Below are 17,526 nucleotides of genomic sequence, written 5' to 3'. Positions count from 1 at the left end.
AGAGAAAGGGGAGTTCAACACATCATTTAAAATGTTAGCAAGTATTGTCTATTTCAGGTATGACACTGTCCAATTGTGACTTCTCTTTCTTTTGTAAACAGGTTGTGCTTACAAAAATGATGGTAGTGGAAGGCAATCAGACATTGGTTACTGATTTTGTCCTGTTTGGGTTTACAACAGACCCATTTCTACGCATAATCTTCTTTGTGCTGTTCTTGGCCTCCTATAACCTAACACTGACTGGGAATCTGGTCCTCATAAGCCTCATCTACCTAGACTCCCATTTGCACACACCCATGTACTTCTTTGTGGGCAGCCTTTCCTTCCTGGATATATGGTACTCCTCGGTCTACACTCCTCGGATTTAATTTAATTTAATTTATTAATATTTCTATACCGCCCTTCTCCCGAAGGACTCAGGGCGGTGTACAGGGCAAGAATAAAACACAAAGTTACAAAAATTAAAAGGTAATTAAATACATGCCCATAAAAACAGTTGGTACATTAATAAAAACCCCAATAAAATGATAGTAAAAAACCCCACCAATCCCCCCTCAGGCCAGGCCGGCTTGTTCGAATAGGTATGTTTTCAGATCGCGGCGAAAGGAGCGAAGATCGGGCGCCGTCCGGAGCTCAACCGGTAACTGGTTCCATAGCTCCGGGGCGCCCACAGAGAAAGATCTCCCCCTGGGGGCCACCAATCTACATTCTCTGACCGGTGGCACCCTGAGGAGTCCCTCTCTGTGGGAACGCACAGGGTGAAGGGAAGTTGACGCCGGCAGCAGGTGTTCCCTAAGGTACTCCGGACCCCTGCCATGTAGGGCTTTAAACACCATTACTAGTACCTTGAATCTCACCCGGAAGACAACTGGCAACCAATGCAGCTCACGGAGCAGAGGTGTGACATGGGAGTATCGGGAAGCTCCCAACACAACTCTCGCGGCTGCATTCTGTGCCAGTTGGAGCTTCCGGGTGGTCCTCAAGGGCAGCCCCATGTAGAGAGCGTTGCAGTAGTCTAGTCGAGAGGTCACGAGCACATGAGTGACCGTGCATAGATCATCCCGGCTTAGATAGGGCCGCAACTGGCGAACCTGGGCAAAAACCCCCCTAGTCACAGCTCCTATGTGGTCTTCCAGGGTGAGCCGTGAATCTAGGAGGACTCCCAAGTTGCGAGCCCTATCTATGGGGGGTAATAATTCGCCCCCCATAGCGAGAGGTGGAATGTCCGAATAAACCTGGGATGAAGGTATGCAAAGCCACTCGGTCTTGTTGGGGTTGAGTTGAAGTCTGTTCCTCCCCATCCAGACCCGAAAAGCCTCCAGGCAATGGGACATCACGGTGAGGGCATCACTGGGGTGGTTTGGGGTCGAAAAGAAAAGCTGGGTATCATCAGCATACTGATGATACCCAACTCCAAAACCATGGAGGAGAGCGTTCTCTGTGGGTGCACCGGACTTATGGAACCATCTTCCGGTAGAGCTCCGGATGGCGCCCGACCTCCGCTCCTTCCGGCGCGACCTTAAAACCCATCTCTTTAAGGAAGCGGGCCTGGCCTGATGGGATGGGGTGGGTTTGTTATTATGACTTTAATTTTAAATTTGTACTATGGGCATTGTTTAATCATGTTTTAATAATTTTAACTTTTGTATCTGTCTTTTACGTATTGCCCTGTTAACCGCCCTGAGTCTCTTGAGAGAAGGGCGGTATATAAATTAAATAAATAAATAAATAAATAAATAAATAAATAAATAAATGAATGATCTCACCCAGCGGTTTCATATAGATGTTGAACAGGAGAGGCGAGAGGACCGACCCCTGAGGAACTCCACAAATGAGAGACCTCGCGGTCGACCTCTGCCCTCCTGCCAACACCGAATGCGAGCGTCCCTGGAGATAGGAGGAGAACCACTGTAAAACCGTGCCTCCCACTCCCAATCCCCTGAGACGCCGCAGCAAGATACCATGGTCGATGGTATCGAAAGCCGCCGAGAGGTCTAATAGGACTAGGACAGAGGAATATCCCCTATCCCGAGCCCTCCAGAGATCATTCACCAGAGCGACCAATGCCGTCTCCGTGCTGTACCCGGGCCTGAAACCCGATTGGTACGGGTCTAGATAATCCGCTTCATCCAGGACCAGAGGGAGCTGATGTGCCACCACACTCTCAACAACCTTCGCAAGAAAGCGAAGGTTGGAGACAGGACGAAAGTTGTTCAATACAACTGGGTCCAAGGCAGGCTTCTTGACGAGAGGCCTCACCACCGCCTCTTTCAAGATGGCGGGGAAGCTGCCCTCACTCAAAGAAGCCGATATAACTGCCTGGAACCAGCTGCGTGTCCTCTCCCGGGCTGCATAGACCAGCCAGGAAGGGCACGGGTCCAATAAACATGTGGTGGTGCTCAGCCTCCCCATGATCCTGTCCACTTCCTCCGGAGTCACAGAATCAAACTCCTCCCAGGTGATATCGACAAGACCGCCCGTGTCCTGCTCGACAGACTCTGCCCAGTCAGAGTCCAGACCGGTCCGAATCCGAGCGATTTTGTCCGACAGATGCTGGTTAAACTCCTCGGCACGACCCTGCAAGGGTTCCTCCCTCACCTCCTGATTCAGGAGGGAGCGAGTCACCCTAAACAGGGCAGCTGGGCGATTATCTGCGGATGCGATAAGGGTGGCGAAGTGGTTAGACCTCGCCTCCCTTATCGCAGCGAGATAAGACCTAGTATAGGTTCTTAGTCGCAATCGGTCGGATTCGGATCGGATGGATCTCCAACCGCTCTCTAGGCCCCGTCTCCGACGCTTCATCTCCCGGAGCTCCACGGAGAACCATGGAGCTCGACGGGATCTGCACCGGGTCAGGGGCCGCAGGGGTACAACTCAGTCAAGAGCCTCAGTGGCTGCCCTTTCCCAGGCTTCCACTAAGGCGTCTGCCGAGCTGTGAGCAAGGGAGGCAGGTGGGGACCCCAGCGCCACCTGGAATCTCTGGGGATCCATTAAGTGTCTGGGGCGGTACCATTTGATAGGTTCCACACACCCACGGCGGGGGGTGGCAAAATGGAAGACCAGCCGCAGGAGATGATGATTGGTCCATGACAGGGGCATAACAATTGGGGAGCCCCCACCAAGATCATCTAACCACCGTACAGATAAGAAAACTAGGTCAAGGGTGTGGCCTCCCTCATGAGTCGGTCCCGAAATTACTTGCGTCAGGTCCATGGCCATCATGGAAGCCATGAACTCCCGAGCCAACTCAGATGATCCTCCCAGAGATGGTAGATTGAAGTCCCCCAAAACTATAAGTTTCGGGAACTCAATCACCAACCCAGAGAGGACATCGAGAAGCTCAGGCAGGGCTGCTGCTGCGTGACTAGGCAAAAGGTACACCAGCAGCAAGCCCAACTGCGCACCAGGGCCGCATCTCAAAAAGAGAGACTCACACCCGACTATCTGGGGAACGGTGGCCTCCCGTGGGCACAAGGTCTCCCTCATAACAACAGCCACTCCCTCACCCCTACCCTGAGCCCGAGGCCGGTGTAGCACCCGGAAACCTGGTGGGCAAAGATCAACCAGAGGAATACCGCCCTCTGGGCCCAACCAAGTTTCCGTGATGCAAGCCAGGTCTGCCTGCTCACCCTCGACCAAGTCACGGACGAGAAGAGCTTTGTTAGCGACAGACCTGGCATTCAAGTACACCAGCCGGAGCTCAGGAGGCTGCACATCCTCACTCCCGGGACCTCGGGGCGGAGCCAGAGGGTCGGAGTGCCTCACCGCTTGTAAGCAGCAGAGAGACCTTCCCTGAGATCGATACGGCCCTCTGTTCCTACACCTGCTGCCATTCCCTAACGTCGTGGGAATGGGTAATCCCACGACTGGCCCTGGAGCCCCAGAAGCAACCGACCCCCGCTCCTCCCCCCGTGATCCGCCTCGGCACTGGCCTGAACAGAGGTTGTTGGACTGCCCCCCTCGTCCAAACAACCAAAAGAAGTACCCTCCCTCCTCCCTAACCCCTGAAAAAATTTCGACAAAAAACTAACCAGGGGCCTCTTGTTAGGTTTACGTCGGAGGCCCCTACCCGTGCCCAGCCATCTCTCAGGGTCCCAATAAGTGGGCCCTTCCTTGAGATTGTACGCGGCTGAAAAGGCGGGTCACCCCCAGGAAGGGGGAGCACCCCTGAGGGCGAGCAAGTCCGTAGAGGAATACCTAAGATAAGAGCAGTCCAGATGCAGGCAGTCCATAGTCAGTAAGGAGGGACTAAGCAGAGGACAAATAGGTGTCCCGACCCTCCACCCAGCCACTGCCACTCAGCTGGGTGCACCCCCAGGACAGGCCAACCACCGTCCTCTCACGATCTTATTTGACTGTGTTTCTAACAACAACCACATGTCCCTTGCTGGTTGTGCAGCCCAGTTCTTCTTCTCTGCTGGTTTGGCCTACACTGAATGTTTCCTATTGGCCTTCATGGCCTATGACCGCTTTGTGGCCATCTGCAATCCACTCCTTTACCACACTGCCATGCCCAAGAAGCTCTGCATCCAGCTGGTGATAGAAGCTTATTCAGCTGGCTTTGCCAATGCAATTGTACACACTGGCAACACCTTTCGGCTACGTTTTTGTGGGAATAATGTGATCAACCATTACTTCTGTGATGGGCCACCACTTGTTAAAATGTCCTGTAATGACATAGGTGTCTATGAACTCATTGTTGCTGCTGTACTGGGTTCCAATTTGCTAGTAATAACCGCTATCATTGTGAGCTCGTACATTGGCATTGGAGCAGCCATAGTTCGCATCCGATCAGCTGCAGGGAGACGCAAAGCCTTTTTCACTTGCTCAGCTCACTTGATGTCAGTGTTCCTCTTCTATGGTTCCATTTTCATTATGTACCTCACGCCCAACTTTCATCACACTCCAAACTGGGACAAGACAAATTCATTGTTCTATACGGTGGTCAACCCTCTTGCCAACCCTTTCATTTACAGCTTACGCAACAAAGATGTGAAGGCAGCCTTCAAGAAAGTCTGGGGCAGATTCATAGCATCCAAATTAATGCCATCGATTGTCTCTTTTCCCAGATTTTACTTCAGAGAATTTAAACTTCTCCCTGTATGGTCAGGCTTCTTTGGGGGGACTTGTTTCCTACATGTGCATTTCCCAGTCCTTTTCCTACCTGAAAGCATTTCAAAATATGGTTCACAATAAGGGAAACAGAATGGAAAGGACTTCTGGTCCTGCGTGCAGCACAGCAGGTGAGGGGTTCGGGATTCTGTGCCCTCCAGCTGAGTTTCTTCCTCTTAGGGGACCCTAAATGGGCCAGAAGCCACCCTGGAGAGGTGGCAGTGGAGGAAGGAAGTCCCAGGGACCTCAGAGAGAAGGCAGTTGACCCAATCAGTCTAGGAGAAGCCTTCCAGAAACCAACAGGAGAAAGGCTAGCCTAACTCCAGAGTCTAGCCTAAGCTGTGAGCAACCAAAGTCAAAAGCACTATTTTAAGCTGATCGTAAACAGCACGTTTGAATCTGGGTAAGAACATCAATTTTCTGTATCCTACCTATCAACTTTCCTGAAGGAGAGAAATTTCCAAGAAAAAACCCAAAAACCTTCCGAGAGTGAAGGAAGGGGGTTTCTGCCCCACCCTTTTGCTGATGGAATAAAATCTGAAAAATGAACCAGTGCTGACACCTACTGGTGGATGAGGATTATGACAGTCATGGTAAAATCTGGGGGGGGGATTAATCTGTACTTGTGACCTTCAAAGCTTTAATAATAGAGAACAGCTGTGTAGATAAAGTGAGAGTTACAAACCTGAAGGAACAAAAAAAAAGTACTTTTTGAACTCTCTGGACTATAAGGATTTACTCAACTCTGACTCCAAAGCTATTTCCGGGGGGGGGGGGTGGAAGGGAAATCTGGACTTTTGGTCATCATGGAAAATCAGAGATTTATAGGAAATACTTATCAAGAAAAAATGAATATTTTTCAAGTTCATGTGGCAACTAATTCAAATAACAATGATCTCAAATCTCAAAGAAACTCAGAATAACTTTGAAAATATAAATCAACTCACCTCCAATTCAATTTTATACCAAAAAGACCCTCGGGAAAATACAACAGAGTAGGAACAGACGAAACAGATGACTGAACATAAATTTGAGGATAGAGACTTCTACAAAACAAAGAAGTATGATTTAATCCAAGTGGAAAAAAAATTACAAGAAATACTACATTTGGAAAATATAACTTATATTTCAACACTACAAAACAAACTTGAGGACAAGAAAAAAGACTGGATAAAACATACTACAGAGATACCAGGGAAAACACTGGAACTGGAGAGACAAAAAGTGACAAGAGAAGCAGAGAGAAAAAGAAGGAAAAAGATTCCCAATAAAAATGAGTGGACAAATGCCCCTAATAAAGATACTGATTTGCTTTTTATATCTACAGCAACATTTATGAACATACGGAAAAACCTTTTGATTCAGCAAAATACATGGATTAAGAAAGATACTGGCCAAAGGAAACCAAGAAAATAGAGGATGGGACTTATCAGAGAGAATACTTAAAAAAGAAATATTTGTTTGAATATGGTTAAAGAAATAGAAAATTTTTTAGAATATATATGCTATTCTAAAAGGGATGAATTCTCCAAATAATATAGTATGCTTTTTTCTCTTTTGTGTTCTTTTTCTTGATATGAGTAATATAAAAAAGTTGAAATGACTTAAATAAAGGAAATGTTTTAGATACTTAAACGTGACTGAATTTAAGAAAATTATAATGGATAAAAAATGTTTTGAATAAGAGTTAAAGGAATAGATGACGATGTATTGAATGGAATGTTTAAAGATCAAAGATATTCTTAATTATGGTTAAAAAGAATAAGAAATTGAGGAAATAAATATATATTAGCCTAGGAGGGATATATATTTTAAGTAATATGTTATTTCTTATGTTTCTTTACTCTTCCTCTCCTTTCTTTCTTTTTCATCATTTTATCTATTTCTTAAGAAATGTAAAAGTTTGAGATGGCTTATATGGAAAAAATAGAGTTAAGTTTGTAAATGTAAATGTAAATAATCTTTGAGAAAACCTTCACCAGTAAGAATATCTAGAATTTGGTGGGAGAAATAAACTAAAATAAGGATTGTAACAGGATCTATGTTAAGGCAACCAGAATGACTGAATAGAAAAGAAATATTATACTGATATGATTATTATTTTTAGGAATATTGGAATATAATTATATATTTAATTGTTATTTATCAAAACAATAAGAATTGTATTAACTCAATGATTGCAAAAGAGGATATTTTGTGGAAAGAGGAAATCAACTAAAATTATGTGGAATATGGATTATAGAAATTAATAGCTAATGATTGTTTTACAAATGTAACCCAAACAACACACTGTTTACCAATTATTAAGTGATTTATGTTTTTTTAAAAAAAATCAATAAAATATATTACAAAAAAAGAAAAGAATGGAAACATAGCAAGCATGATGATGGACATATATGGATGAAACATGTACTCTCAAACTCTACCCACCATTTGGAAATTACCTCAGGGGTATTCTCATAGATGTCATGGTTCTGACAGATGAGACCATTAAAAACAGAATTCCAAGGCAAGAGGTTTCCTTAAAGAACATATTTATTGCCTACAAAGTATTGGCACGATCAAAAGTGAAACCAACTCTGAAGTTCCCTCGCAAAGGTTATAAAGTTACAAAGTTGAACTTCCCACCCCAATAATATATCATTAATCACATTCCTCAATAAACTACTTTGGCGGGCTTTCTAACAGAAAGCTCAGTCCACCAAAACCCCAGCAGCACTGACCTTGATTCCCACAGGACAATTTATTGTTTTGTCTAACATTAAAAGCACACATTTCCCCCACTTTGGCTGTGGCAACTGAAAATGAAGTTGCAGTGTTGACAGTAGAGCTCTCCTCACAGCCATGTTCACATATGTGTTCCTCCACTGATGTAATTATTTTAAAAAGTGTACCAGCATAAATTGCATTGCCCCAAAACTGAGTCCTATCCTGCTTCAGCAATCTGGCTTGACAGTCCTTACTGGTTTCCTGTGGTATAATTTAAAGGCAGCCATTGATATATTCGTTCAGCTTCACTTCCTTCCCTACTGAGGATCATCTTAACTGAACACAGGTAGCTGGGATCCAGGATTAGCCACCTTTCAACTCACCAGAGTGACAGGATAGAGCAACTGTGTGGTCTGTGCCAGTAACCTGTCATTCAGTCTGTTGTCGAACAGGGTGATGCACTCTTTGCATTAGCTGAAGCAAAAAAGAGCTATTTTCTCCTATGAACCTTTTTCTCATTTGTATATTCAGTTTTTCAATTTCCTTTTTGTGGCCTGTTGTTTTTCAAATCCACATTTGAATCAATGTCATGATTCCAAATAAAGCTGTCTTTTGCAATTGACTGATGATGTCTTTGTCATGGTGTTCAAGTGAAGCTCCAGCTCCAGCCACTAGGCCTGCTGGAGGATTAGGCTCCCTGTCCTCAGACCAATTAAGACAGTAAAACATTTTAAAACAGTAAAAAACCTCCATCCAAAATAGCTATGCATAGCAGCCGAGATACTTGACCAGTTAGTAATTCAGCCAGGAAGTGGGCTCCTGACATATTCAGCACCCTAGTTGCACAAACATAACCAGGTGTTTAGGGTCTTATTAAAGGTTAACAGGGTTGGGGCCACTCTAATCTCTGAAGGGAGGATATTCCATGGATAGGATTTTCTGACAGGATCTGTGGCATGCCCATTCTGCTACATTGAGTTGGATGGGTAAAGTCTCTTGGAGAAAAGCACTCCCTCAGGTAATCTGGTACCAAGCTAACCATCGCTTTGAATTGCACTTGGAAATACACCCAGGAACCAATGCAGCTCACATGAAAGTGGTATTATGTATGATGTATGTTTGGCACCATTTATTACCCCCACAGCCATATTCTACACCACATCAAGTTTCTAAATGCTGTGCAGGGGTGGCCCCTGTAGAACATTTTGTAATAGTCTAAACAAGAGGTTACAAGGGCATGAGTCCCTGTAAGCAGCGCCTTCCAGTACAGGAATGGTTGCAATTGGTGTGCCACACAAAGGTGTGCAAAGGCTCTCCTAGCCAGAGCTGCCACTTGCTCTTTGAACAGGAGCCGCAAGTCCAGGAGAATCCCCAGATTGTGCACTGGGTCTGCCTAGAGTAGTGCAACCCCATCCAGAACTAAAAATGGAAGAGCCTTGTGTCCAAATACCCACAGCCATTCTACTTCCTAGAGTTGGGTTGGAACCTGTTTCACCCCATCCAATCCCCAACAGCCTTCAGACATTTGGGATAGGATGTCCACAGCATCCTTCAAGAGGCCTGAGGTAGAGATAGAAAGCTGGGGATCATCCGCATATTAATGATATCTCATGCCAAATTGATGGATCACCTCACCTAGTGGCCTCATCTAAATGTTAAATAGAAGCAGAGAGAGAATTAAACCCTGAGCCACCCCATAAAGTAGGGGCTGTGGGCAGGATCTTTTTCTTTCTATCAACACTGTCTGGAGAAACAGAACAATATCGTGCTACCCACCCCCAATTCCCAAAGCCAGCACAAAGGAATACTATGATTGATGGTACTGAACACTGCTGAGAGGTCAAGAAGAGCCAGGATGGATGCACTACCTACATCCTGCTGTCACCAGAGGTCATCCATGAGTGCAATCAATGCTGCCTTAGTCCCAAACCCTGGTCTGAACCACAACTGAAAGGGGTCTGGATAATTTGCCTCATCCAGGGTTTTATGAAGCTGATATGCTCTAAAACTATAAAACTCTCTCTACAAACATCTCTAAAAATGAGATTGAAGACTGGATGAAAACTGTCCAGAGAACTTGGATCAAGTGATGATCCTTTGAGGAAAGGGTGCACCATCATCTAAGAGCCAGCAGGCCACTCCTTCTAAGAGAAGTTTACCACCAGACCCAATCACATATCATTTGGCCCTGAATAGTTTGGGTCAGACCCATGCAATGGAGCTACCTCTGACTCTGTATCTAGGGATGGCAGGTTGAAATCTCCCAGCACCATAAGTTCAGGGAGCTCTACCACCAACCCAGCTATGGAATCAAGGAGCTCAGATTGTTACAGAGGAGGGAAGCTGCTACAACAGCAACAATTCTAACCGACCTCTCCTGGTATCCAACTTAAGAAACAGTGTTTCACATCCAGCAATGTGAGGGGCAAGGCTCCTGGATGCCTCCCAAGTATCCTAGAGTCAATCTCGGATATATAACTTATCTTTTTTTGAAAAGGCAATTTCATTAATGCAAAAATAGTGTGTCCTTTTTGTTTCCTATTTTTTCTATTTTTCATAAATGTTCTTTCAGTAAATAAATAATGATCATAATAATTTAAAAGGATTCACTATGATCAAATGTATATTTCAAAGGTTTTTTTTCCGGAGAGGGCCCAAGAAGGTGGTAATTGCAGCTAAACCTCTACGTGCCCTTAAGGTGGAAGACGTTTGTTTATCTGGAGAATTCAAGAACCCTCAGGGATGGTTTGTCCCCTTTCTTTTCCCAGAGAAACCGCCCTCTGGAGAATTTAGGAAAAAAAGTTTAGTAATGCTCATAATATTCCCACTTCATATCACCAAGAGGGATAATTTAATCTATGTGCTTCTACAGGGAACTGAGGCTGCCTAATTGGAAACAGGGATGTGGGCACCTTATTCAACTCTCATATAGGCTGATCTATTGGCTTCTCCAGCAGACTTGGAAGGAAAACGTGCACAGCTTTATCAAGGTAAGTTTGGCATATCTGGGAATAGTTTAGATGTCCAATAAAATTCTAGGACTTGACCAATACTTACAAATCACCTTTTTGTCTCTTCTGGTTGTAAAGGGTCTCAGAGTCATGCACCAACGCATCCATTCTTGCCCTTCTCTGAATAGAAGGTGTTCATAAGTTGTTCATTTTCTGATTTCTGCTTCCTCCAGAAGCAGCTCCATGCATCATGTGCATGACGGTCACGTCTTCCAACCCTTTCTCTAAAGGAATGCAAGAGTCAATCCTGCCTCTGACAAGAGCCTTTGAATGGGAGATAATAATAATAATAATAATAATAATAATAATAATAATAATAATAATAATAATAATAATAATAATAATAATAATAATAATAATAATAATAATAATAATAATAATAATAATAATAATAATAATAATTTGGAAGGGACCTTGGAGGTCATCTAGTCCAACCCCCTGCTCAGGCAGGAAACCCTATACCATTTCAGACAAATGGTTGTCCAGTCTCTTCTTAAAAACTTCCAGTATTGGAGCATTGACCACTTCTGGAGGCAGGTTGTTCCACTGGTTAGTTGTTCTAACTGTCAGGAAGTTTCTCCTTAGTTCTAGGTTGCTTCTCTCCTTGATTAGTTTCCATCCATTGCTTCTTGTCCTGCTTTCAGGTGCTTTGGAGAATAGCTTGGCTCCCTCTTCTTTGTGGCAGCCCCTGAGATATTAGAACACTGCTATCATGTCACCCCTCACCCTTCTCTTCATTAAACTACACATACCCAATTCCAGCAACCGTTCCCTATATGTTTTAGCCTCCAGTCCCCCAATAATCTTTGTTGCTCTTCTCTGTACTCTTTCTAGAGTCTCGACATCTTTTTTACATCGTGGTGACCAAAACTGGATGCAGTATTCCAGGTGTGGCCTTACCAAGGCATTGTAAAGTGGTATTAGTACTTCACGTGATCTTGATTCTATCCCTCTGTTAATGCAGCCTAGCACTGTGTTGGCTTTTTTGGCAGCTGCAGCACACTGCTGGCTCAGATGAAAGCCAAAGTCCAGGCAGAGCTCTGAGAAATGACAGAGAAAGCTTTTTCTGCTGTTAAGAAATGCTATCCGTTCTTTTATCCATGGCAGACAGCTTCCTCCACAGTATAATCTGAGACTGGGAAAAGCTAGTCCACCTCTCTCTACCACATCTTGCAAAACTTTGTTTTTATTGTCACCATGAGTCCTAGCCAAGGGAAGATTTAAGCTCAAGATTGCATATTATTTCTTTCCAGAATTTGTTATAATTGCTTTGAAATGTATTATTCTTGCATCTTTGCAACCAAAAGCTTTGATTATTTTCATCAACTGTCATACAGAGCTTTGAGGTCTCATAATAGTTAGTACTGCATCTTCTGCAGTACTGCATCTTCTGCATAACACTGTGACTTTGACAATGAAAAAAAATGCAGAGAGCATTCCTTTCATTGTAAACTTTGCTATTTGGCCTTGATATATGCTCATCATTCAGAGTTTTCATTTTTCTCTGGGATTCATTTTATTTTTTGAACTTTATTTTTTGTCAGTCCATCTGTGCCTGGTGCCTTATCAATTTATATTTCATTTGTTCTTTCTTTGATCTCTTGAGTTGTTATAAATCTGCTTAACATTTGCTTGTATTCTTCAGTAAATACGTTAGGCTCTGAGATTTAGTATAGGTCATCCTTGCTTAATATCCATTTATTCAGCCACCATTGGAACTTACAGTGTCACTGAATGAATGGACTTACAACCGGTCCTTTAAGATCCAGCGATTGCAACATCCTAGTCATTTGAATAAAATTTTGGTTCAACTCACATTTACGGCTGCCCACCCTGCCACTCTTGCCTTCCCCCCCCCAGCTGTCCTTTGTCATCATCCTTGCCTGCCTGCCTCCTGTTGGTCTCACCATCCAAGCCAGGTGTGGAGAGATGCACTGTGGAAAAATCCCACAAGCCAGCAGGCAACAGCTGTGGATGTGAAGGCTGCTAGGGAGCATAGGTGGCTGGGTGTGTGCCACACCACGTGCATGCCACTACTGGCTGAGGCCTTCTTTCACACCAGCCTTTCATAAGCTGGCCTGGCTGGGAGGTTCTTTCACACACTGTCCAGCACCTTCTTTTGTGTACCAGCCAGGAACTCCGTGATGAAAAAAGGTTCCAGTAGGTGCACAAAAGAAGGACCTGACCAGTCCTGGCATGAGAGAATGATCTAGCTTGAGCTAAAATATGCTAACCAACTACAAATACACTTTAAAGCCTGTCACACTTTAACTCCACTTAAACATAACTAAATAATAATGTATCTTATAATTCTAATACTCATTCATATGCTAAATGAAAATTTTTAGTCCCATATTTATTCTGAATATAATTGATCCATCTTCTCCACTCTGAAATATATATCTGTTCTTTCAAATATGCTGAAATTTTTGCCATTTCTGCCAAGTTTGAAACTTTTAAAGTCCACTCTTCTATAGTAGGCAGTTCCTCCTTCTTCCAGTATTGTGAAACCAAAAGTCTTGCTGCCGTTATTAAATTCAACATCAATTTAGTTTCTATAACAGTACAATCTATAATAATACCCAGCAAAAATAACTGTGGGGAAAAAACCTTATCTTTTTCTTAAATATCTTCTGCATATTCCACCAAATTTTAATCCAAAAAGCTTTAACTTTTTTACAAGTCCACAACAGATAAGCTAACCATCTATCTGGCTTATTAGCATTGTAAAAAGTATTATGTTTGACATATCGTAAATTAGTTGCCACTTGATCTGCCATCAGCATTTCAAACTGCCCTCTTAACAAATTAATTGCTCCTTTCAGCCTCTTATTAGATGAATTCAAAATAAAAGCCTTCTCTTTCATCTTTATTTCCTTCTCTAATTCTTTACGCTTATATTCCAATCTACGTCTATGTTTATTGTTCAAATATATTAACACTCCTCTCATATAAGCTTTATTTGCATTCCAAACCATTTCAATGGGTGTACCCTTATGCATAATAAAAAATTCTTTCATTTGTTTTTTACAAATCTTGTACCAGTATAATTCACCACTATCCCAGTTGGTATCTCCCATCTAAACTGGATCTGTCATTTTTTAAATTCATCTTCAGGAAAACAAACTCTTTCCTTTTTCTTAAAATTCTTGGTGGAATTTCTTTTAAAATTAAGACCTCTTGATCAGCCACTTTAAAACTGTTATTCTAAAAGGCTTGAATAATCACATTTCTGATCGTTCTCTTTGTGAAATAAACAACCACATCTCTTGGTAATTTTCTTTGCCTAGCAATCCAGGAGTTGACACGAAATATTTTATCTATTTGCAATATAAAATCTTCAACTCGCCAACCCAAAATAGGCACCACATCTTTTGCCAATATCTCTTCCAAATTTTCCTGTGGATTTTCTTTCAGACCTCTTATCCTCAAGGCAAACTCCATGTCTCTATATTGTATCATTACCACCTCATCATCATTTTATCCATTTTATTCTCAGCTTCACATATTTTAGCCTCCAATATCAAATTATTTTGATTAACTTCTTCTACACGTTCATCCAGACTCTCAATACAAACTGTCAGTCTCTGAAATGCCAGCAAAATATCCTCTCGTATTTCCTAATTTTTCTCATTAATGAGCTCTGCCATTTGCTCAGATATTTGCTCAGATTGAAGTTTTAAAGCATCCTGTAAATCTTTTAGTGTTAATGTGGGTGTAGGTGCTGCGGGGGGTGGCATCAATGTCTGAAGTCCAGATTGCTGAACTGGTGATGCCCCCACACTTTTAGAAATGGTAAATCTAGGTGGTTTGGAAGCCATTTTAACACCCAATTAACTTTCGCTTCTCACTTTCACTTTTCCACCCAAATTACAACTTTGTTGCTTTACTGTTAAATATCTAAATCTTTTAAATCACTTTTAAGCCAACTTCAAATGTTTTTAACAGAGTCTTTTACAGCTTTAAAAATCCACTTTCTGTCTTCCTCCTTGATATTTTATTTTATTTTCCTTATTCTTTTGTTCTTCCCACTTTCTTTAAAAATTTATTCCGGTGCCATCTTCCTCCCCTTCTTTTAAGTTAAACCGGAGTTAAAGATCATATACTTGCTGTTTCAATATTCTCCTGCTCAGCTCTGCCTGCGTCCAAGTAATCCAAAGTACAATATTGAGTGCAGGGATGGTTGCAGCATCCTGCTCTGTTTTAAAGCCTTAAAACAGAGGAGTCCCTGAGTCCGGAGTTAATTCAGGATCCGAGGGAGCTCTCGCCCTTTGGCCCCCAGATTAATCATTCTGGGGATCTAGGGGAGCTCTACCTCTACCTGAATGCTCACCCCCCTCTTCTCCCAAGGGGGGGTTCCCAAATTGCAAAACAGCTGATTGTCGCTGTTTTCGTGATTTGAACGGAACAACGGGGCTGACGGTCCAAAAATGACCGTCATCGATGGAGCCTTGCCACCCGGAAGTCCCTCTCATTATATATTCTATTAGCTTTCTCTGCCATTGTTGGTGGAAGCGGTCTTGGTGGTTCCTTGGTTGGGTGGTTTATTGCTAGCTTGTTTGGCAGTCCCTTGATTGGAGCATTGTTTGCTTTTTTATTGTTAGCTTGATATTACTCTTGGTGTTAATCCATGCTCATCTGGGTGTTGATTGCTGGTGAGGAGGTGTTTTGCTCTTTTCATCCCTGTTTTGGCTTGTTGAATGTCTCTTTTTCAATGGATGAAGCCTGTATCCCAAAATGTTAAAAACTGGAAGCCAAATCAATTTGGGGCAAAGTTAACAGCAGCATACCAGTAGGTTGATGGGTTTTCAACACCTGGTTCAAAATTATTGCACAAATTCTGTATTCTGGGGGTTAAAATTGTCAAATTTTGACTTCTTTTTGTTTTCTAAACAGGTTATGCTTATGAAAATGATGGAAGTGGAAGGCAATCAGACGCTGGTTACTGATTTTGTCCTTGTTGGGTTTACAAGAGACCCATTTCTACGAATAATCTTCTTTGTGCTGTTCTTGGTCTCCTACGCCATTACACTGACTGGGAATCTGGGCCTCATGACCCTGATCTACATAGACTCCCGCTTGCACACACCTATGTACTTCTTTGTGGGCAGCCTTTCCTTCCTGGATGTCTGGTACTCTTCAGTCTACACTCCTCGGATATTGTCTGACTGTGTATCCAAGAATAATCACATGTCCCTTGCTGGTTGTGCAGCACAATTGTTCTTCTCTGCTGGTTTGGCCTATAGTGAATGCTTCCTACTGGCCTTCATGGCCTATGACCGCTATGTGGCCATCTGCAATCCACTCCTTTATACCACTGCCATGCCCAAGAAACTCTGTATCCAGCTGGTGGTAGCAGCCTATGCAGCTGGCTTTGCCAATGCCATTGCACATATTAGTAACACTTTCCGCCTACGCTTCTGTGGGAACAATGTCATCAATCACTACTTTTGCGATGTGCTGCCTCTTCTAAAAATGTCCTGTGATGATATAGGGTTCTATGAAGTCATTCTGACTACTCTCATAGGTTGCAATTGGCTGGTAACCTCAGCTATCATCCTGAGCTCCTATATTGGTATTGTGGGAGCCATCATTCATATCCATTCATCTGCAGGGAGACGCAAAGCCTTCTTCACTTGCTCAGCCCACCTGGTGTCAGTTACCCTCTTCTATGGCTCCATTCTTACCATGTATTGCAGACCAAAATCTGAACACACTCCAAACTGGAACAAGGCAAATGCATTGTTCTGTACTGTAATCGGCCCTCTGGCCAACCCTTTCATTTATAGCTTACGCAACAAAGATGTGAAGGCAGCTTTCAAAAAAGTCTGGGAGAGATTCACATCATCTAAATGAATGTCATTGATACTGTCTTTCTCCAGAGTAGATTTCAGATAATAAACTAATGACTGGCTGTAGTGTCAGCCAGTCTTCCTTCCTTCCTTCCTTCCTTCCTTCCTTCCTTCCTTCCTTCCTTCCTTCCTTCCTTCCTTCCCTCCCTTCCCAATGGTTGAGAGAGCCATTTTCAATATATCTCCACTTTTAATTTTCTTGGCTGAAAATTGTTTCCTTTGCATGCATCATCCCAGTCCTTCTCTGACCTGACAGCAATCTTTGAAGCATGTTACCCAGGGAAGAAAATCAAATGGTATATATAATCCTTCCTTTCAGCTCTCAGAGCAGAGAGAAACAGATGTTGCATTATTTCAAGTTATTTCAAGGGCTTTCCATGACTTCCACACTGGGGAAAAATGTCTATTTTTCAACAGCATTTTATTCTGTGTGGTGTTTTCAAGTACACTGACCTTGCTTGAAATTGTCAGACATTTTTAGCCACATGTTATTTTATGGAGAACCAAAGACAGACCTCAGGGTTAGATTCGCAGAGGCTCTCTTGAGTAAATGAGGTTGATAGCTTTATTTTTGCACTTAACATGTGAGATATCCTACTTCTAGTGAAAATTCCTGTTAGGGATAGAGTTAGGCTTGCATGAAGTCTGGGCCAATAACATCTGGCTAAGACAATTTTCCCTGTGAGGAAGCTCTTCTCTCCCTTCAGAGTGGCTGGCACAATCCAACCTCTTAATTCAAACTTTTAAATCATTTTAGCACAGGGATGTCAAACTGCTAGCTCATGGGCTGGATACATCATGCCCAAACTGCACCCACCCCATTGCCGGAATGGAAAAAAAGT

At 43.0% G+C, this 17,526-nt stretch overlaps 2 protein-coding genes across 2 annotated transcripts; both read left to right on the top strand.

Moving 5' to 3' along the window:
- Positions 1–116: 116 nt before the first annotated feature.
- Positions 117–12,812, top strand: LOC308670986 (olfactory receptor 9G4-like; the record flags this gene model as incomplete). Its single annotated transcript, XM_081332871.1, has 4 exons — positions 117–362; positions 4,345–5,105; positions 10,754–10,811; positions 12,693–12,812. The coding sequence occupies 4 exons, from the start codon at positions 117–119 to the stop codon at positions 12,810–12,812; spliced, it is 1,185 nt and encodes a 394-aa protein (XP_081188997.1).
- A 2,925-nt stretch (positions 12,813–15,737) lies between these two features.
- LOC308659336 (olfactory receptor 9G4-like) lies at positions 15,738–16,688 on the top strand (the record flags this gene model as incomplete). Its single annotated transcript, XM_081312857.1, has 1 exon — positions 15,738–16,688. One exon carries the CDS (start codon positions 15,738–15,740, stop codon positions 16,686–16,688), a length of 951 nt encoding a protein of 316 aa, XP_081168983.1.
- Positions 16,689–17,526: the final 838 nt, after the last annotated feature.

Source organism: Vipera berus (genome assembly GCF_964194415.1).
Source record: "Vipera berus genome assembly, chromosome: 1".
NCBI lineage: Eukaryota > Metazoa > Chordata > Lepidosauria > Squamata > Viperidae > Vipera > Vipera berus.
This window is presented reverse-complemented; position numbering and strand designations above follow the sequence as displayed.